Below are 23,337 nucleotides of genomic sequence, written 5' to 3'. Positions count from 1 at the left end.
TTACTTTGAAAAGACTTACTTTTGTATTTTGTTCAAACCCAATATAATCTTTTTGTAACAAACCAATAAACCTTTCATTAAGTGATTATTACAATCATGGCAATTTAACATAAAGATGTGCTTTTTACTTTGCAAAGGGCACTCTCATGTCATATGTTGCTTTAATAATTGTAAGTCATTTTATTAGAGTCTTTTATCTAAAGAGACTTTGGGTTCCTCAAACTCTGCCCAGCTGGATACTTAATAGCAATCTCATTCAAATGGTGGGCAGAGATAACACTATAGAGATCCTACTTTTCCCAGAGCCTAACCCATCTCATATACTGCCTTCTAAGAAAATTCACCTAACACATATCTCCTTATCTATGAAATACCACATGGTACTTCACATTCCACTTACGATTTCATATTGCCAGGTCTTGTACTATAGATATTGTATATCTATATCTATCTATCTATCTATCATCTCACATACACACACGTTTGTTTGTTTTCATGATTTCCTTTCCAGGATGTCAAAGAGGATGCTTTCCAGTCTGCTGTCTTCCCTTAGTAAAAAAACAAAATTAAAAAACCTAAAAAGACCCAAACTAATACCCATGCGGCATAGTAATGTAGTAAATTGGAATCAGAAAGGTTTTGCAGTCCCCAAATCAGGCTTCCACAATTATAAAAGAGGAATAATATCCCTTTTGCCTGTCTTCCTAGGATGATGAGAGAGAGATGAAGAATAGGAAGTTGCTCTGTACAGGACCAGAGATAACAGAGTGTGATTACATTTCTCATTCTCTACTTTAGTAATGTATTCTAAACCTATGCTTTCTGATTTCCCTCTGCTTCTGCTGAAATCTATTTGCCTTTTCCTAAATGTGGTTTATGCTTTTTATAAAAAAATAATACACCTATTATTATATAGTTGGAATAGGAGTAGTAGTTGGAAAGGTCATAGCACAAAGTTTACAAAGAAAAATAGCAGGCTGCAGACCCCTTACTTCTCCCACCCTGCTCTCTTTTCTTTTCTCTTCCTATTTTTATTTTTTATTTATTTTTTTAAAAGATTTTATTTATTTATTCATAGAGACACAGAGAGAGAGAGAGAGAGAGAGAGAGAGAGAGAGAGAGGCAGAGACACAGGCAGAGGGAGAAGCAGGCTCCATGCAGGGAGCCTGACGTGGGACTCTGTCCCTGGTCTCCGGGATCACACCCTGGACTGAAGGCGGTGCTAAACCGCTGAGCCACTGGGCTGCCCCTCTTCCTATTTTTAAATAAAATATTTAAATTGCTATTTTCTGTTGGTTTTTTTCAAATTTTCTAGTATGAGAGATACTGTACTTGCCCAACCTCCCCCACATACCTCCCTTCTTCTTTCAATGTGATTTTGCTACAATTTTTAGTTAATATTGCTCATAACTAAATCACAGAGTGTATCATGACTAGACTTCCTTTATTCTTTAATTTTTCATTTTGGCTTCATAACTAATTGCTCCATTTCTCCCTTCATTATTTTATGTATATCTATTACCAATTCTTTCCCTATAAATTTGACAGAATTCTAAATCCCTGGGGTGCCTAGGTGGCTCAGACGGCTAAGCATCCAACTCTTGATTTCAGCTCAGGTTATGATCTCAGGGTCATGAGATCAAGGCCCTCATTGGGCTACACACTGGGTATGTACCCTGCTGAGGATTCTTTCTCCACACACCTCTCTCTAATATAATTTTAAAAAAATGTAAATTCCTCTCAGTGGTTTTTTCCTAAAGACGTACTTCCCAGCACCCTCCTTTGTTCTCCAATTTGGACTAGTTGGTCTGCTGCACAGCTAACATCCTAGGGCTTTCCTTCTCCATCACCATGGGAATTCTTTTCCCCTCTGTCCTGTGTTGGGAGTCCCTGCTTCCTGGGTTCTCTTCCACTTTTTAAATTTTAACCATCGTTCTGGGAAGTATATCCTTCAGTAACTCACTGAGAAAGGATGTAAAGGCAAGTAAATATTTTTGAGACCCTGCATATCTCACAACGGGTTTATTTTACTCTCACTTGAATCAAAGTTTGGCTGGGCATAAAATTCTAGGTTAAAAAATCACTTATCAAAAATTTGAAGTCATTCCCTGTTATCTCCTTGCTTCAATGTGGCAGAAAGTCCAGTGCTATTCACATCTCTGCACTTACATGTTCCCACTCTCCCATCCCTATTCCAGACCAAGAAGCTTTTAAGATTTTTCTTCACCCCCAGTGTCCTGAAATTTTGTGATTCACCATCATAAAGTCTTTCTTATTATACCAACCTGGTCCTTTTCATTACAGAAACTCATATCCTTCAGTTCTGGAAATTTTTCTTCTGATAGTTCTCTGAGAATTTCCTCATTTTTCCCCTTCTATTCTGTTTTTGAAAATCATGTTAGCCAGATACTGGGCCTCCTTTATGAAGTCTCTGTCTTGTTTCTATCTACTTTATCATCTTTTGTTTCACTATCTGGCCTACCTACTTCAATTTAATCTTCTAACTTTCCTGATTTAAAAAATATTTGATTATACTTTAAATCTCAAGAATTCTTTCTTATTCCTTTTCTGTTTATTTTTTAATGGCATCTTATTCTCCTTTAATGGATGCAAAAGCTTTTTTTAAAATGTATTTTGGAAAATATACTGGATTTACTTTTAAATTTTTTGTGACTTGCATTGTTTCTATTTCCTCGGATTTTTGTTTTTGGCTCTGTGTATATTATGTGAGGCAACTTTCTCAAAAGATCAGTGATCTTTGGCTGTTAATAGTAGAAGAGGAGTAAACAAGCTAACTGGAAGTTCTGTACACACAGGTGGGATTTGTTGACCGACAGACATAACATAAGGTGATTTGGGCAGGTAATGGGACTAGTTTAGGAACCCTCAGATAGCAGTCCCCAGATTGGACTAGTCTTATTTCCTGCTTAGAAAATCTGGGGCTAAAAAAAAAAAAAAGAAAAAAAAAAAAAAAAAAAGAAAATCTGGGGCTGACTGAGCACTCTGGGAGCAGAGAAGGACAAAGAGATGGATGATTTAATATGTAGACTTTTCTACAAGGAATCATATGCTCCTTCTTTATAACCCTGCCAGTTAGCTATAATAACTGGCATATAGCAGAGCTTGCTGCACAAAAGGGCTTCCTGACTGTTTCTTAAACTTTCCCTAAAGCCATTGTTATTGCATTATAGAATTTTCCACACCCTACAAGCAGTATCATTTCAAGTATATCCCCGTGTTAAGAAAAGAAAGGAAGAGGGGCACCTGGATGGTTCAGTGGTTGAGTAGTCTGTCTTTGGCTCAGGTTGTGATCCCGGATTCCTGGGATCGAGTCCCACATCGGAGTCCCTGCAGAGAGCCTGCTTCTCCCTCTGCCTATGTTTCTGCCTTTCTGTGTCTCTCATGAATAAAGAAACAAAATCTCAAAAAAAAAAAAAAAAGAAAGGAAGACTGAAAGACAAAGTAAAACCACAGAGTTGGAACAGCTCCTTTTACCAAACTAGCCTATACCTCTCCTCTTTCCTTGTAACTGATTGTTATGGCCTATCTTATCTGGATTCAGAGCCAAAAAGGTGAGGTGATCTAAATACATATTCCTTATCCATGCCAGGAGAAATTGGTAATTTGACAGCACTGTCTGAAGTTCCTTTGGCCCAGGCTAGGAGTTTCCAGGAGTAAAGTTACCTGGCATACAGATCATACACATTCCCACACTATCTCTTGGTACTACAAAGATATCTTTTATCATTTAGAATCAAGAATAGTCTTGAACAAAGAGGAAGACTGCTTAAAGGCTCTGGCTCTCCTTTTGAACATCACTGCTCTATAATGACTAGACGTAATAATAGTGGCTGCAATAATTAGAATCATTCACTAATTCTGTAAAGTTGACCAGAACTCCTGCTCTGAGCCAGGTCCCATGTTAGATTTTAGGGATAAAGACATGAAGAGGCACACTACTGTTCCCGCCTTTAGAGATTTTATAGACAAGTAAAGGAAAATATTTTTATGATGAATTTAATGTTACTGTCATTTTATAAAGATGAGGATTTATCATGCCTCTCTTCCTAAATTTGGGATTGCTAACTAGCATAGAACTGCTAACCCAGCACTGAGCTTCTAAGACCTTAATGTGGGGGGACACCATATCATTATGTGGGACTTCCTTAGATGTAAAACCATGGTAGATACAAACAATAGTACTTGTTTTTATTGCAAAGCACTTACTTCACAAATTACAAAATACTTTTACATCCATATCTAATTCAATTGTCAAAGTAACCCTATGAGGGAAGAGAGGGTTATCTCCTTTTATAGAAGAAATTAAGTGCTTAGAGAAGTGACTTGCCCTTACAAAACTAGTTAACTTTTAACAGAAACCTAGATTTTTAAAATCTTAGTTCCAAAGTTCATTTTAATCATATCATGGTACCCTCAGCATCTAAATTTTGAAGAAAAGCCCAGATGACTCATTCACAGTTATAAGAAATGTCTAGAATAATGCCAGGGTCTGTAAAATATGTTAGCAATATGTACATTTAATATAAAATAATTAGGTTTCCTTCAACTTGAAATGGAAAAATTATACAAAAATACAGAAAAACGATTTGTTAAGACTTTTAAAAAATCATAAATGCCACGATTCTCCCATCCTTAATCTTCTCATAATCTGCTCACCTAACAATAAATTCTGGTTTGCCAATAATTTATTTCACAAGTCTTCTATGATACAAAAAAATAGTGAAATTAAGATATTTCCTATGAAGTCACTGTACAGATTTTTCAATCAAACCCAAAAGGCTGAAGAAACTTGTAACCCTGTTGCTTCATTTTCAAGTTCAAAGAGTAGACAATGCATTTATAGTTCAAAAATTCAAGTTTTCCCAATCCCAAAATACGGAGACCATTATTCAAGTAAAAAGGAAAAGCCCTTAAAAAAGGCTCAAAAAGAAATTTTTCCAGCAAAGAGCTTAAAGAAAACATTTTCCAAAATGGAATCTGGGAGTCAACAAGTCCATGAATAATTTAAATATCTTTTCTGGTGTAAGATAGTTCTTTCATTAAAGTAGACCACTTGTCCTTTTGTAACTGCTTTTCTGTTCTGAGAGGAAAAAAACACATCTCTGAAATCATTGTGTAAAAACACACAACTAATTTACAAATATAACAATTAGTATTGTCTTATTTGAACATTTACTATGAAATAATTTCAATACAATCACCAAAAGCTTATGCTTCCTCTGATACAGTCATATACCATATATAGTTAAATGCACTGTCTTGCCAAAGCTCAACGTAATTGAATCTAAAAATATACTTTTTTTTTTTCATTCTGAACTAGCCAGATTGGTATTTAAACCAAACGTCATCATCAAATGTTGCACTAAATATGCCAGGATGAAAAGATTACTTAAACACAGACTATTCAAATGTATCACAGGAAAATGCCCCTAGGCACCAAAGATTGAATGATTACATCCAGGCTCATGCTCTCTTCCCCCAACATGCAAACACACAAGAAAATAAAAATAAAAAAAAAACAGTAAAGATAATGAATGTGAGGAAAGAACTGATAACTGAAGAAAATGCAGTCTTTATACAGTCCAATGAAGACAAGATAAACTGGAAAGACATCTGATATTAAGCAAGAATCAGCTGCAGGAGTGGGGGAATTTTTCTTTAAAATTACTTTATCTACGTAGTTTCTACTTTAGTTTTAGGCTGAGATACTGACAGAGATTCTAATGTGAAAAATACATTTCTAATGACATCTAAACTTGGTACTAGAACAAAAAATGTAAATATCTGTTAACAAAAAGCTCTTATTATAAAAGAATTGTCTTTTGAGTTATTAAAACATCAGCTTAATCAGCCACTTTCAGAAAGTCAAACAAGTATTTTCTCTTTTCCATAAAATCTTCCCAAAGAGTTTTCTCTTTTCTCACAAGATACAACTCCATTGCAGGAAAAAATTAAAAGGGCTTAGCACCTCCAAAAGTAAAAATCCACTGATTTAACATCACTTTTCTATAAAAATTAATCTTTAAGATTCCCATCTTTACTAAACTAAAACCTTACAAGCAAACTGCATATCTGAAAGGTTGTATTCTCCAACATGTATGAAGAAAAAGGGAATTTTGTTTTTTTAGACTTGTGCCATGTAAATAAAGGAGAAATGCACAAAACCATTTTTCAGAATCCAAGAGGAAAGGTTTTCCAATTCAAATGGCAAGTTTTAAGCTATTGTTAATATAACTTGCAATTTCAGTATGAGTTCTAAAATTTTTTTTTTTTAATTTTTATTTATTTATGATAGTCACACAGAGAGAAAGAGAGAGAGGCAGAGACACAGGCAGAGGGAGAAGCAGGCTCCATGCACCGGGAGCCCGATGTGGGATTCGATCCCGGGTCTCCAGGATCGCGCCCTGGGCCAAAGGCAGGCGCCAAACCGCTGCGCCACCCAGGGATCCCTCAGTATGAGTTCTAAATATTGAAACAGTAATATTGAAACAGCTTGTAATCAAGTTTTCTAATAGTAAATATAAAGAGCAAGCAAGCTTTTGGGAAGAATTCAGAATCTGAAATTTAAATATAATACTTATTCACTCAAAATTAAAAAGTCTAAGTTGAACACACATTTGAGGTTAAAAGTCAAACTGATACCTAAAGAGTAAAATCCAAAGAATGCAGCCCTTTATTTTAAAAGGGGGCACTAGATTGGTTTTCTAATATCATGACAAAAAAACCAAAGCCCATCTGCCTGTTTTATAAATATCCATATCCTTTCTTGGATTCAAAATTCCACTTTAACCCATTTCCCTTGGGTTTCTTCCATCTCACTGAATACCATTGTTGTATTCAGATTATAACATCTAGCTAAAGGCAGAGATCACATAAGTCCCCTGAAGACTTCCAAAACATTAAAACCAGTAGAAAAGCAGAGATATTCTCATGCCTGGAGCTGCTGGGAAATCCTTCTCTCCTTTTAGAAAAATAAACTTCTTGTTCTAAAGATAATCACTTGAAGAACAAAACATCACCAGTACATACAAATACACAGCACTCTCGATAATTCTACAGAGTAACAGTAATAGAACCCTATAGATTTTTTTTTAAAGCCAAAGTACTAGCAAAAAGGAAGGAAAGACTGAGTAAAGAATCATTATACCAAAGGATTTTTTTTTCCAGAAAGAGGACAGCAATAAAGGAGACTTAATCAGAATTTCTCTATCTCTCATTCACATGGGCATTCTGTAAGATTAACAAAAAAAAAAAAAACAAAAAAAAAAAACTTAAAAAAGAATTAGATGCTACTTTGTTGATTCCATTTAACCACAAGGAGAACATCTCAATCCCCTTCTATTTTATAAATGAACTAGCTAAATATTCAGTATATTTTCTGACTCTGTTGCTTAGGACACCTTTCTCCCAGATATTCTGATATTTTACAAGTCTCTGGATTAAAAAAAAAAAAAAAAAGGGAAGACTAAAGATTCACTATTATAAAAATGGCAGCCATTAACCTATCATTTGCGTTTCAGCTTATTTTGCTATAAAGAGAAATCTAAATTCAAATATTTTCAATACACACATACACAAAGGCATGGGCAAAAAATACTACAACACAATCACATTCTATGCAACACATTTCTTTAGCTCTCCATGAAGTATGGCACAGAAAGCTGCTCAATTTTTCATAAGTTGTATGATTTAACTGAATTTTCATTTCATTCATGGTGCACTGCAAAATTTTAAAATTAGTGTTTCGGTGTTCATTATTCACTGCATTGAGAATTCTCTCAAGAGAATAAGACATAAATCCTTTGACTTTCTAAATGACAGTGCTGAAACTTGCAGTGTAGTTCTACTTTGGCATATATAAAGAAAAATTTTAAATCCTGCCAATTCATCACTGGCTTTTAATATTCCCCATTAAAAGAATTCAATTGCATATGCAGCCCAAACAACAGTTGGAAAGAATCCAGAAAAGCAACAAGAAAATGACTTTTTATAAATGCTGATGCTTTTCTCACCCAGGTTCAGTCATGCCAGCTCAAGGGAGGTGTTATATATGGCTTTATTCATTTTAAATCTTAAAAATGTAGTCATTTCCATGACATTACAAAAATTGGAACCAAGAGCAATTTATCTTCATGGTTCTGATTCTCCTGATGCAAAAGCACTTTTCAGAAAATAATTTCTGCAAACTTACAAGGTAATTTTGATGGATCATTTGTTTGCTATTGCTTAGAGTTCAATTATTTTGTCCCAGATTTCCTAGTGAGCTAGGAATACAGAGATAAATACACACACACACACACACACACACACACACACACACAGACACTGACCCAGTGTCTGAGCCACTTCAGATATGGCATCCATTAAGGGGGTCTTTACCCCTAACTGTATAAGGGTCTTTAGCTATGGTCTGACTTGCACAAGAAGTACACATGGCCCCTGAGAGGCGCTTTAGTCCCCTTTGGAAGACACTGTTGGAGAGACTATAAATGACACAGTTGCAGAAACTGTTACTAATAGCAAGCCAGGTGGTCAAGAAGGATACAAAGCGGTTGCTGTGGCCAGTGGAGCTCTCCAACAAGAAGTAGATGATGTATGGCAACCAGAGGATGTAAAATACACTAGTAATTCGGAATAGGACCATGGCATAGCGCTTATCGGGACAGGACTGCACCTCCCCAGTCTCCCCAGTCTCCCCACTCTGGCTGCTGAAGCGGGCTTGCCTTTCGCTGATCTCCTTTGTGTGCTGTTGGCAAATGCGGAAGATGTTGAAATAGGTGAAGCACACAATGAGGGCTGCTGGGGCATACAACATCACTACGATGAACAGGGTGAAGTAGGGGTCAGTGTGCCAGGACTCTGCACACCATTGAAACACATCTCCATGATATCCAGGTTTGCCCCAGTGGAAAAAGGAAGGCAGGAAGACCAGGGTGGAATATAGCCAAATCAGGAAAATACACAGGCGGAGTCTCCAAGGTGTAACCAGGGTATTATAGGTTAAAGGTTTGGTGATGGCAATATATCTATCAATGCTGATACAGGCCAGAGAGGCCATGGAGACACTCTTCAGAACTGATACTACAAAACCGAATACCTGGCAAGTCAAAGACTCCTTAACTGGAAGAGGGTAGTGGAGGAGTGATAAAGAAGGGACTAGGCAGCTGACTCCAACCAAGAGGTCAGCATATGCCATAGTCTGAATAAAGTAACTTGTAGTATGGTGGTTCAACAAAGGTGCACAGTGAAATACAAAAATCACAATAATGTTGCCAGAAATAATCAATACAGTAAGAAAGACAATAATCAATACTTCCAAAAGGCAAAAATCGACAGTTTCCAAATAGCCAAACGTCAAGAGGCAAAAAGGGTGGCTGCTCTGATTACCATCCAAGGTAGAGTTCATCTTGAGCTCAGGAGTGATCTCTCACTTCATGCTGCCGCTTGGCTGCTGCCAACAGTTCAAAGGAGCAGCTGCTGTCATTGCGGTCAGCTCTGTGTATCTGTAATAATGCTGCCAGAGGAGCCTTAGTCCCCAAGCTCCTGATGCTGCTCTGGTGCATTGCCTGCAGTGTACTTCCCCTTTAAATCCTTCTTGGAATAGGGAGAACCAGCAGCAGTTGTCTGGCCAGTCCCAGATGTGGCCATAGTACCAGGTTTACCACACACATAGCACCAGGGGAGTAAGGCAAACTCTGGGTACAATGTCTTCAGGCCACTGAGGGTAGGGGGTAGGGGCAGAAGAGAAGGGAGGAAGATTAGGAGCTTCAGCAGGAGTTGTAATGAGTCTCCTCTAAACAGCTGATAGAAGAAAAGGAGAGAGCATTTTACATTTTGCATCCAATGCCCGAATCAAAGAACCTGGCTAACTCAGGCTGGTATCAACCCTCCCACTCCATCCCACCCCACCTAGTACAACTATTCATGGCTACTCTCAGTAGCACCCACATAACTGGTCCTTACTCTACAGAGGAGCAACAGCAAGCTTTCATGATCAACATAAAACAAAATCAATCGCAAGTCAGATTGATTTAACCCCATTTCCTTTCATTTGAGCCTTCTGGGGAAAGAAAAGGAATCTGCTTATAGCATTTCTGAAAATATTTTACTGTAACTACCACTAATAAAATTACTTATGATAATTTATTTTCTTCATTGATTCCAATGTAATATCTTGCCTCTTTGAAAACATTCCAACAAAATTTATCTGTCTAGCTCGATTTCAGAGTGTTACCTGTATTCTGCATGCTGCAATCCACACAAAAGCCACAAAATCTCCTTAACGAAAGCCTTGCAGTGCAGGAATGTGCCTCAGCCCTGGTTTACTGCAGAACTGAGACACAGAGGGAGGGGATAAGTAGGAGGAGGGGAACCGGGGAGAAGAGGGGGCTTGGGAAAAGGAAGAAGGGGGAGGGGAAAGAAACCGCCTGTGTGCACACACCCTCTGGCATCATTAGCAGCTCATTAGAATTCGTCACCAGAGAAGTGGTCCCTGATTTCTCAACGTGGGGGGGGGGGGCACGCAATAATTTAATATGCCTGCAGTGTAGTGTTTGAAAACTGTTTCCTCGTCTGTCTGGAATCCCCCTTTCAGTAGATGAGCAGAATTTAGACTGCTAGTGAGGAGAAGGGGCTGTAACCCGGACAGAATGCCAGCCAGGAATTAGATTGAAACACACTGCCACAAGGGTAATGGTGAGAGGAAATTCCTATTTTCTTATAGCATTTTCCTCGGGAACAAAAGCAATGCTGAAGAATGAAATTGTGTTAACAGTGCATGGCAACTGAGGGATCCTAATTCAGTGGCACAAGAAGTTCTAGCTAGAAGGCTAAGTGTTCAGTATGAATTTTCTCTCATGATTCACTGGATACTAGCTAATTTTAAGAAAGATGACAAAAATAACAAGCAAACTTAAATATCAGTTTTTCAAGAGAAAAAAAAATAAAGAAACGCTCACCCATTCTGAATACTGAGGAAACAGAACACAAGCTCACTGTTCCTGTAGTCCATGTTACCCTATAGCTTTAAGACGCCATTTCTTGCTTCTAGTTTACTGAGAAGCAGTACACAAAAATACATGCAAAAAGTGGACAAGTAAATATACCCATTTCCATTTAGGCTTTAAAACCGCAAGAAGTTGCATGGTACAAATTAGCTTATGTATCTTAGAATACGCAATCTTGTGCCTTGAAACAATGCAAGTTGGGATTATATTGTGGGATATATTATATATTATATTGTGTTGGGATTATATTGTGGCAATATCATAAATGACAATTTACAGCTAATTAGAAATATGCATTTTTCATACTTTTTCCTCCAGGTGTCTATGGACTCTCAATTCATTCTTCTAAATAAAGTTCCACATACCCAGTAGGGTAAAAGAAATAAACAAATGTTGGCATTTCTAAGCATTCAGGAAAGATGGCACACCTGGGCAGAGATACATGTTATATGATCCAATTTTCATTTTTTATTTGTTTCACACACATGCTTTCTCATCACAAGCAAATGGCCCCCCATAATCAGAAATCAATTAATTATATTTTAAGATCTCAAGCACTGTGCTTATTACATGAAGGCAAAAAACTAAAAAAACCTACTGAGCATAAGCTTGATAGCTATATTTGACAGGTTTTACTAGAAAACATGGCAAAGAGTGGCAAATTAAAATATTAAGAAACCCATGGTACTAAACACCCATCTGTTTCAAATCCTTGCTCTTATATTCCTAAGCCTCTCACCCTCAGTTTCATCATCCGTAAAATGAGGATCATACTCCCTATTTCACAGAGTTATTACAAAATAAAGGAAACAGTGTATACACAAAAAAGGCTTTACCAATACTTTGCACATAGTGGGTATATAACTTTATTCCCTTTCTTCTCCTAGAACTAAAATACCCTTCCCTAGGTGGTCTGTGTTTTTCTGCCAACCATGCTGCACTGCTTGAGGATGGGGTCCTCTTATTTCTAAAGTGTCTTTTTGTGACTGCCTAATTTTGAGACACACCAGTTATTTGGATCTTTGCTGTCAGACATTCCTCAAATACATGGAAGCTAAACATATGTAAGGCAGTAAAAGTATCTAGAAAGAACAAATGATGATACAGCATCAATTATTCCCTCTACACTAATAATTTCTCTGCCTACGTTTCCAGCCCTAACTCCTAAGCATTCTCTCTCATTTATAATTTGCCTGCTAGTCTATACATCTTCTACCTGGGTGACTTTACCCACAATATGTCCAAAATTAAACATATTTTTCTCAACAAATCGGCTTCTTTCATCCTTTTGCAACACTCTTTTATTTTTTCCAGGCATTCAGGTATCGAAGCTTAGGAATCATCTTGACTGACCACTCTCTTCCCCTCAAGGTACTATTCTTTCTTACTTACCAGATTCCTGGGGATCTCTTTCCACAGTAGCTCTCAATTTAGTTCTTAATACTGTAGGCCACCATTAAATATTGTCTGGGCTTCCAGTCTTGTTCATTTTTCTGATCTGCTCATTTCTGCTTAAACATCTAATAGTATATGCTTTACTATGATATACATAGTTCAAGAAAGTCAATGGCTCCCTAGTGCCTTTCCAATCTGATATATATATATTTTATATACATAAAAATTATACATATATATATAATTTTTTTTTAGGATTTTATTTATTTGACAGAGAAACAGAGAGCACACTAGTGGGGACAGTGTGGCAGAGGGAGAAGCAGACTTCCCATGGAGCAGGGAGACAAACATAGGACTCTGGGATCATGACCTAAGTCGAAGGCAGATGCTTAACCAACTAAGCCACCCAGGTACCCCTGATCTCACTACTCCACACCGCCCCCACACACGCACTTTGCCCCCCTCCCCCCCCCCCCCCGCAGACAAATCAGGTTACTCACTATTGTATACATTTACCATAAAATTTGTTTTTGAATTCTCATTGTTTGAGTGCTTAATACTGGATGAAAAAAGGATTGATTCTTATAGTTTAATTAGTAGAAAAAGCACTCACCAAAGTCAGTAGTACAAGCTTTTCTAACTACTCATGAATTTTGTCATGTGACTTATTCTCCTATATCGGTGTCTCACCTATTATGATTTAAAAAGACATTACAGGGGATCCCTGGGTGGCGCAGCGGTTTGGCGCCTGCCTTTGGCCCAGGGCGCGATCCTGGAGACCCAGGATCGAATCCCACATCGGGCTCCGGGTGCATGGAGCCTGCTTCTCCCTCTGCCTGTGTCTCTGCCTCTCTCTCTCTCTCTCTCTATCATAAATAAATAAAAATTTAAAAATATATATAAAAAAAAGACATTACATTGGTTAACAACTTGAAAGAATTCAAAATGTAATAAAAATACAAGCTGTTACATTACTATCACTAGTATAATAATAATTCTTTCAACTTCATTTCTATTTTAGTAAAATCACTCAGAGCTATAATTAAAATATTCATATAGAAAACTCAAAAACAACAAAAATCTTAAAAGCCACACTTTATCAAATTATTCAAGAGTTAAGTGTTTTGTTTCAAATTAAAGAAAAGCATTTTCCTCAGAAGAAACAAATTATTAAGGATGTAAGATGGCAATAAATTTATGTCTTCAAAAAAAAAAATCTATACAGTGGCAACTGGGTGGCTCAGTCAGTTAAGTCACTGACTCTTGGTTTCAGCTCAGGTCATGATCTTGGGTCATGAGATCAAGCCCCAGGTTGGGCTCCCTGCTCAGTGTGGAGTTGGTTTGGGACTCTCTTCTTTTCTCTCTGTTCCTCCCCCTCTGCACTCTAAAATAAATAAATAAATACATCTTTTAAAAAAATCTCTATATACTTCCTTTATTTCTTTAAAATTTTCATTTAAATTCCAGTTAGTTTACAGTGTAAAATTAGTTTTAGTCGTACAGCATAGTGACTCACCTTTCCATATAACATTCGGTGTTCATCACCTATTTAACCTATCCCTGCCTCCCCTTTCCCACCTCTGGTGACCATCAGTTTGTTCTCTATAGTAAAAAGTATGTTTCCTGATTTGCACCCCCATCCTAATCCTTTCCTCACTTGTTTCTTAAATTTTACATGAGTGAAATCGTATGGTATCTGTCTATCTCTGACTTATTTTGCTTAGCATAATACTTGCTAGATCCATCCATTACACGTTTCCTTTTTAAAATAATGCAATCTCAGGGTGTATTTGTGTTTTTTGGTAAAAAACAGTATTTCTGTGTATATATCATTGGAAGGAAACACACTGGAAATTGACGCTTTTTAGTGGATGGGATTACAATTTTTTTTTTAATTTTTTTTTTTTTTTATTCATGATAGGCACACACAGAGAGAGAGAGAGAGAGAGAGGCAGAGACACAGGCAGAGGGAGAAGCAGGCTCCATGCACCAGGAGCCCGACGCGGGACTCGATCCCAGATCTCCGGGATCGCGCCCTGGGCCAAAGGCAGGCGCTAAACTGCTGCGCCACCCAGGGATCCCGGATTACAATTTTTTTAAACATTTTTCTGTATTTTCTGAATTTCCCAATTTCTTTGTATAGATGACCCTTAAATAATATCGGTTTAAACTACATGGGTCCACTTATAAGTGGATTTTTTTTGACAAATAGTACAGTACCATAAATGTATTTTCTATTATGATTTTTTTCTCTACCTTACTTTAAGAATACAGTATTTAATATAATAAAATACAATGCTAATTAACTGTTTATGTTATTGGTAAGGCCTCCAGCAGCAGGAAGCTATTAATAGTGAATTTCTGGGGGAGTCAAAAGTTGTATATGGATTTTCAAATGTGTGTGGGGTCATCGCCCCTAATCTGCATGTTGGTCAAGGGTCAACAGTACCATTTTTATAATCAGGTTTAAAAAAACAGCCAAAATAATATATAACATGTCTCTTTTGGTAAAGCTGAAAAACACTCTGGCTACAAGATGTCCTCCCAGAGCCACACTGAATGAATGATGCCAGGTTTACATCACCTACTTTATGGGGCTCATTTTTACCTGTTTTTATGCCATAACAGCAACATTCTTTCAGACAGGCTTTGATGCTCAATCTAACTCAAAATGGGCCTTCAGAACCCTGGTTAAAAATTCTTACAGAATGAGAATATAATGAACCATGTAAAATGGTCAATATTTAACCATTTCACTTCTGGTTAAATATTTTCTGATCTACAAAATTGGCAACTTCTATATGGCTCAACTTAATATGAAAAAATGAAAACAACAAAGTAACAGAACTAAAAAGGAAATACAAAAAGAGGAAACATGAAACAAAAAAGGGAAATGACTGTTCAAATTATATTTATTCTCTCCACCTATTCAGTGGCTTAATTATTAAAGAGAAGAAAGAATCATTCTCTGTCCTTCAAATTTCTAAGATTCACTTTTGGGCATTATCCACTTATTATTCAGTAAAAATAAGCTTTTAAGTGTAGATTTATTTAATTAACATAAGATTTTTAGTGCAGCTGACAGGGATGTATTTGTATCAATGTCATTCCACAACCAACCTGAGGTCTTTTGACTCGTCTTTTACTCTTTCCTCATATCCCACATTCACTCAGTCACCAAGTGCCAACTATTTCTGATACTATTTCTCAAATAGTATCTTTCTCTATCTGTTCTGCACTACTCCCATCCAAGTCACAACCATCTCTTGTCTAAGTTACTAACAGGTTTTAGTTCAATTAATCTTACTCCATTCAACCTCAAGTAACTGGAATGACCATTCTAAAACTAATAAGATAGGGATCCCTGGGTGGCGCAGCGGTTTGGCGCCTGCCTTTGGCCCAGGGCGCGATCCTGGAGACCCGGGATCGAATCCCACGTCGGGCTCCTGGTGCATGGAGCTTGCTTCTCCCTCTGCCTAGGTCTCTGCCTCTCTCTCTCTCTGTGTGACTATCATAAATAAATAAAAAATAAATAAATAAACTACTTTCAATAGCTTTCTTTAAAAAAAATAAAATAAAACTAATAAGATAATACAAATAATAACACTAAGGGTGCTTGGATAAGTTCAGTTGGGTGAGTGTCTGCCTTGGGCTCAGGGCGTGATCCCGGGGTACTGGGATCAAGTCCCGCATCAGGCTCCCCGGAGGGAGCCTGCTTCTCCCTCTGCATATGTTTCTGCCTCTCTCTGTGTCTCTCATGAATAAATCTTAAACAAAAAAAACAATAACAATCAATAAGCAATAATTTATATTTACTATGTGTTAAAATTCTACCTAGTGTTTTCATGCATTATCTACATTCAGTCTAACAACTCTACAAATAAGTTACCATTATCATCTCATTTTACAGATAAGGAAACAAAAGTCTAATGTTAAATTGCCCAATGTCAATGGCTTAAATACAGTAGGAAAAAGGGTCTGAATCAAGACAATTTGCCTTTAGATATATACTTTAATCCACTTTGCAAAGTGCCTTCTAAACCTGAATATATGATCTGTTTGCTTAAAATGTTTCAATGACTTTCTATTGCCAAAAATCTCAAATATGCCTTATTTAAGCTTTCGAAGATTCAGCCCTTACCTATCTTTTCTGGCCTTATTTCCTTTCACATTCTATGAAATTGTCAAGCTCTCTTTCACTCATGAGCACATGTTTTTCCCACTGACTTGTAATATCACACATGCAATGCAGCACCCTATCCCATCCCAAAAATCCCTTCCCTAAATAATTTCTTTTTTTTTCCTAAATAATTTCTGAACAAGAGACGATTTTGAATCCTTAGATGAGACGTTCTTGTTACATGCCACATGGCAATATGTATTTTCTCTTCTGTAAGTCTTATATAATTTTATTATAAATGGTTAATTGTTTATTTCCCTCATTAGACTATAGTTTTTCTCAAACTAGGGAGCAGGTACATTTTATTCATGGGCATATCCATGAAACCTAGCACAAGGCTGACATTAAAGCAGGCTTTCAAAGGTATTTATTGCTAACTAAATAACAAATTCCTAATAAGACAAACAGCCACTTCTGCTTTTAGACGGGAAGATGTTTCAAGTAAAACCCTAATATAGAAACTGTTTAATTCCCTATTTAATTATTAGGTTGCTGCATATGAAGTTGCCTATCTGCAGATCAAAAATGTTCAAATATCAGATTTTTTAATATGATCAAGCGTATTATATTTCCAGTCTTGTAATTCAGGAAACCTTTAGAACTCCTTTGACATATAGGACTTACAGAAACTCAATAGAGGGGGCATGACATTACAGAGATGGGATATGGAGAGTTGATATTATTTTCACAAATAACAATTTGAAGAAAACTTGTCTTAGTCCATTCAGGCTGTTATAACAAAAATACCAGACTGAATGACTTATAAAGGACAGACATTTTATGCAGTTCTAGAGGTTAGGAAGTATAAAATCAAGGTGTTGGCAGATTTGTTGTCTCATGAGGACCCATGGCCATCTATTGCTATGTCCTCATACGGTAGAAGAGGCAAGGGAGCAATCTGTGGTCTTTTTATTTTTTATTTATTTATTTATTTATTTATTTTTTTTGTGGTCTTTTTAATAAAGATATTAGTCACATTCATGAGGGTTGCTCTCTTTCGACCTAGTAACCTCCCAAAGGCCCACCTTCAAATACCATCACATTATAGGGGTTGATATCAACATATGAATTTTAGGGTGAAACATTCAATCTGTAGCAGACTGACTACAGCAACTGCTATATAGAAGCACACGATATAGTTCTTAAAAATGTACTCAAAATCTATTTTCCTATACAATTAGATAGCAAGAGTATTCAGTTGTGACACAGTAGATTCACAGGCTATTTTGGGGGTTAGGACTCAAACACGTTACATATCTAATTGTCGATTATGTTTAAGCTTAAAGGAAGATCAACCATTTACTTACCAACCTCATTTCAGAGAAGAGGAAATGTACGGCCACAAGTGCAGAAGTCATTTAAGTTCAGTAAGCTAGTGGCAAAGCTGAGACTTGTACTCATGCTTTCTAACTCTATGTCCAGTGCTCTTTCTGCTAAATTGACTCCGTTTTGGTTTGGTATCCACAGGCAGGTTCTATGATTATGTGTTATTGAATGAATCTTTGACTATTATCAAATCTACTAGATATTTCTCATTAAAACCAAAACAATCTGCATAATAATGAAATTATAATTAGATATTTAAATTATTTTTCCACACTGGTAAACTATAACTGGGCCTCCAGGACTTTCCTTGGATGAACAATTAAAAATGTAAGTATTGGTTATATGACTTGTCATTAGTTAAGATTTTGGATAAAAACTTGAAATTCATGACAAAAAGATTCTATCACTGAAGTTTATCAATAAAACCACTACAGAAACAAAGGCAAACAGGTTTCAGAAAACACAAGGCTGACTGGATGACAAGAATGAGAATCATCAGAATATGTTGTTATTTCATTATTTTTTTATTAAAAAGATCCATTAAGGAAGCAACTCTGACATAAATCTTTGCTACTAAGCAAGCAAGCAAACAAACCAGAGCGCGTCGCTGACATAAAAGATGAAAAATAACCAAAAGGAAGGACCAGAGGCTGATTCTGGAGACTGGAGATCAGAAAGCGTCTCTTTTTCTATTCATTGTCAAATGCAATTTATTTGATTCACCAGACCCAAAGAGCTGTACGTCTTACAACTGGGGTAAGACAGGCCATGGGAGTCCCTGTGGCTTATTTACTAGGGATCCTCCCCAATGTATCTGAGAAGTTCTATCTAGAGACTTTGACTAGCCTTTGGTCAAAGGCTAAAAAGAATAGAAAAAGAATTTAGGAGTCTTTGGTCTGTAAAAATGTATTCCATAAAGCCAAGTTCAATATCAAGTAGTCTTTCATAATGTGGATAGATTATGTATCTACTCCAAATTTGTAAAAATCACATTAGGGGCTAAAAAAAAACTTGATAAAATTTAGTAAAAATTCCTAATAAAATCTCAAAGCCAGGAATGGAAGAAAATCACTTACATGTAACAAAAATTACTTACAAAAAAACAAAAATGAATAGCACGCCTTCCAAAAGATTAAAAAAACTAAAGCCACCTTAATTAAAATCAGAAACTCAATAAGGATGCTAGTTATCACCATTATCACTTAACATCATCTTAATGTTTCTAACATATAAACAAAACAAAGAAAATTTAATAGTCTGCATAAACTATGAAAAAAAGAATTACAACTGTTTTTGGTGCTGATATAATTACATACCTGAAAATTTCAAAAGGTGCTAGTATAAAATTAGGAGAACTAATCAAAATATCAAGAAGCAGATGGATAGAGAATTAAAAACAAAACACAACAACCCCAATGTCTATTTTCTTTTGTAGCAATTAGCATCCTGAAATAAAAATTGGGAAAAAATACCCCATTTGCAATAGCAAGAACACTCTAGGATAATTCTTAGGAATAAACTTAACCAAAAAAGACATATAAGACATAAATGAAGGTAACTCTGAAGTCTTTTTTTTTTAATAAGTTTTTTTAAGATTTTATTTATTTACTCATGAGAGAAACCGAGAGAGAGAGAGAGAGAGAGAGAGAGAGAGGCAGAGAAACAGGCAGAGGGAGAAGTAGGCTCCATGCAGGGAGCCCGACGTGGGACCAGATTCTGAGCCTCCAGGATCAGGCCCTGGGCTGAAGGCGGTGTTAAACCGCTGAGCCACTGGGCTGCCCTCTGAAGTCTTTAACAGATATAAAATGAGATCTGAACAAATAACAAGACATATCATACTCTTAGATGTAAAGATACTATAACAACGTAATTTATAGCCTAAATAAATATGTAAATAAAACAAAATTCAAATCAGAATACTTATGGAACTTTATAATAGGGAGGTGATGGTGAGATCGAAGAAAATGATTTTCAGGTTTATAAGGAAGATTAAATAGGCAAGAATAGACAAGAAAAATAAGAAATAGTGAAAAAAGGATTTTCTTTACCAGGTGTCAGAACATAACTTGAAGCCTCTTTAACCAAAACAGTATTGGAAAAGTCATACACAAATAGATCAATAAACAGAAAAATCTAGAACTCAATCTCAGTATATGAATGAATTTAAGATCTAACAAAGATGATAGTTCTATTCAGTAGGAAAACAGGACTAGCACAACTGGTTATCTATTTGGGAAAAAGTAAAATTGGGCTGCCACGTACAAAAATAAATTCCAGATGCATTAAAGATATAAATATATAACAAATACAATAAAAATCTTGCAAGAAAATATTACAAACTGCACTTATAAAACTTAAAGGTAGGAGAGACCTTAAGACAATTTTCTACATAAAAACTGAAAACATTTTGTATGGCATGACACTATCAATAAAGTCAATAAGGAATTAAAGGATTAATGTACATAATATAGAGAGTTCTCTTTTTGGTAAATAATTTTTATTTAAATTTTTTTCTTAGCTTTGAGATTTTACGTTTAATAAAGATGAAGAGGTTAACTCACAGAAGAGCAAATCCCTCAAAATTACTGGTAGAGAACTACAAACCAAAGATATGCTGGTATCACTTATATCGACTGAGAACAAAAAGTTAAATACAGTTACTGATAACTAATACTATTTGGGATATGGGGCTACAGGTATTTTGCTACACTGTTGGTGAATTATGAATTATAACAGCCTTTCAGAGAACCAAACTTGATATAAGAAAATTAAATATAAAAATTAATCGGCTTAAAAAACATGTTACCCTTTGATCCAGCAATCATACTACTGAGACTACTCCATAAAAGTAAAAGATTTAGAACACATATAACGATGTTTTAGTAAAACACTATTTAAAGAGGTTAAGGGCAGGGGATCCCTGGGTGGCGCAGCGGTTTAGCGCCTGCCTTTGGCCCAGGGCGTGATCCTGGAGACCCGGGATCGAATCTCACGTCAGGCTCCCAGTGCATGGAGCCTGCTTCTCCCTCTGCCTGTGTCTCTGCCTGTGTCTCTGCCTCTCTCTCTCTCTCTCTGTGTGACTATCATAAATAAATAAAAATTTTAAAAAATAAATAAAGAGGTTAAGGGCAGCCTGGGTGGCTCAGCGGGTTAGCGCCGCCTTCAGCCCAGGGCATGATCCTGGAGACCCAGGATCAAGTCCCAAGTCAGGCTCCCTTCATGGAGCCTGCTTCTCCCTCTGCCTGTGTCTCTGTCTCCCTCTCTGTGTGTCTCTCATGAACAAATAAATAAAATCTTTAAAAAAAAATAAAGAGGTTAAATCTGGAAACAAATTAAATGCCTACCAATAGAAGAGTAACTGATTAAAAATCTACACATAAAAACAAGTATGTTTATGTGTCCACATGAAATTCCTTATTAGTACATACATGGCTGCATAAAGAAATTTTTATTTAAGTTCAAGGATAGACAAGTAGAATAATACAAAAGAACCAGCTCTGGAATTGTTCCTGAGTTCAAGTTCTGCTTCCCTCATATATCTACCTGCTAAATTATTCTAAGCAAATTACTAAGCTTCACTGAACCTGTTTCTTCCTTTCTAAAACGGAAATAGTAATTACCACTTCATGGGATTGTCTTAGGTTAATGACATAATGGCTTTAAAGTGCTCAATTCTGCATGTGACACATGTTCAATAGGGGCACCTATTACTATTATATTTTTTTCTCTTCTTGAGATGAAAATAACAAAAAAAAAACCCTCAAAAGAAACAAACAAAAAAAAAAGGGGGGGGGAAGTACCTCTGAATTCTACTACTTTTAGAAATAAACAGGGCACCTGGGTGGCTCCGTTGGTTAAGCATCCAACTCTTGATTTTGACTCAGGTCATGATCTCAGAGTTCTAGGATGGAGCCCCATGCCAGACTCCTTGTTCAGCAGAGTGTCTGCTGGAGATTCTCCCTCTCCCCTTTACCTCTCCTCCCTCTGCATGTTCTCTCTCTCTCAAATAAATAAATAATTCTTTAAAAAGAAAAACCCTTAAAGAAATATATACTTAGGTATTTTCTATTACTAAAAGGTCATTTATACATGGAAAAAATCCTACATATATCCCCTTATAAGACAAGCTTGAGAATTAAAGCAAGATGATGATGAGGACATTCAGTAGTTTTGTGTGTAAGTTAATTTTTAGGGGGAATTCACATTATTAATCAAGGCACTGCTTCCTGCCTTAAATTGAGTCTTTGAAGAAGCTAAGCTAAAAAAAAAAAAAAAAAACCCTCTAGGGACGCCTGGGTAGCTCAGTGGTTGAGCATCTGCCTTCGGCCCAGGTTGTGATCCCAGGGTCCTGGGATCAAGTCCCCCATCAGGCTCCCTGCATGGAGCCTGCTTCTCCCTCTGCCTGTATTTCTGCCTCTCTCTGTGTGTGTGTGTGTGTCTCTCATGAATAAATAAATAAAATCTTAAAAAATAAAATAAAATAAAAAACCTCTAAAGTAATATCACATGTGAAATTTCAGAACATAAACAATGTATCTGACAAAGAGCCCATGTCAAGAATTAAAAACTTCTAGAAGCTAGTAATACAGATACATAGGTAAATATTATTGTCTATATATATGTATACTAATATCCTGCTGTTTTAGTCTATTTGGACTGCTATAACAAAATACCACAGACTTAAAACGGCTTAAAAACAGCAGAAATTTAATGCTCACAGTTCTGGAGGCTAGAAATCCAAAATCAGGATATTAACATGGTTGGGATCTGATGAAGACTCTCTCCTTCACTGCAGATTATTGACTTCTTTTTTTTTTTATTTTTTTTTTATTTTTTATTTTTTTTTTTTTAAATTTTTTATTTATTTATGATAGTCACAGAGAGAGAGAGAGAGGCAGAGACAGGCAGAGGGAGAAGCAGGCTCCATGCACCGGGAGCCCGACGTGGGATTCGATCCGGGGTCTCCAGGATCGCGCCCTGGGCCAAAGGCAAGCGCCAAACCGCTGCGCCACCCAGGGATCCCTCTTTTTTTTTTTTTTAATTTTTTTTTTAATTTATTATGATAGTCACACAGAGAGAGAGAGAGAGGCAGAGACATAGGCAGAGGGAGAAGCAGGCTCCATGCACCGGGAGCCTGATGTGGGATTCGATCCCAGATCTCCAGGATCGCGCCCCGGGCCAAAGACAGGCGCTAAACCACTGTGCCACCCAGGGATCCCAGATTATTGACTTCTTATTGTGTCCTCAAATAATGGAAAGTGATGAGGGATCTTCTTGGACCATCTTTTATAAGGGTGCTAATTGCTATAATGAGAGCTCTGTCCTTATGACCTAATCACCTCCCAAAGGCTCCACCTCTTTTTTTTTTTTTTTTTAATTTTTATTTATTTATGATAGTCACAGAGAGAG

General features: G+C 36.6%; 2 protein-coding genes across 13 annotated transcripts in view; both read right to left on the bottom strand.

The window, feature by feature from the left end:
- RABGAP1 (RAB GTPase activating protein 1) overlaps positions 1–23,337 on the bottom strand; it is a 168,426-nt gene that overhangs the window by 61,812 nt on the left and 83,277 nt on the right. The window contains exon 1 of one of the 12 annotated variants that reach the window (XM_072777811.1): positions 10,256–10,356. The exons of the other annotated variants lie outside the window; for them this stretch is intronic. The gene's annotated coding sequence lies outside the window, so the exon portion shown is untranslated. Of the gene's footprint in view, positions 1–10,255; positions 10,357–23,337 lie in introns of those variants that run through there. 12 annotated transcript variants of the gene reach the window in all.
- Positions 4,189–10,388, bottom strand: GPR21 (G protein-coupled receptor 21). The gene is made up of 2 exons (XM_072777834.1): positions 10,256–10,388; positions 4,189–9,822 (listed from the first exon to the last, which is right to left on the bottom strand). Exon 2 carries the CDS (start codon positions 9,425–9,427, stop codon positions 8,369–8,371), a length of 1,059 nt encoding a protein of 352 aa, XP_072633935.1. The 5' UTR covers positions 9,428–9,822; positions 10,256–10,388; the 3' UTR covers positions 4,189–8,368.

Source organism: Canis lupus, chromosome 16 (assembly GCF_048164855.1).
Source record: "Canis lupus baileyi chromosome 16, mCanLup2.hap1, whole genome shotgun sequence".
Classification (NCBI taxonomy): Eukaryota; Metazoa; Chordata; class Mammalia; order Carnivora; family Canidae; genus Canis; species Canis lupus.
The sequence above is the reverse complement of the archived record's forward strand: the minus strand, read 5'-3'. Positions and strand labels throughout refer to the sequence as shown.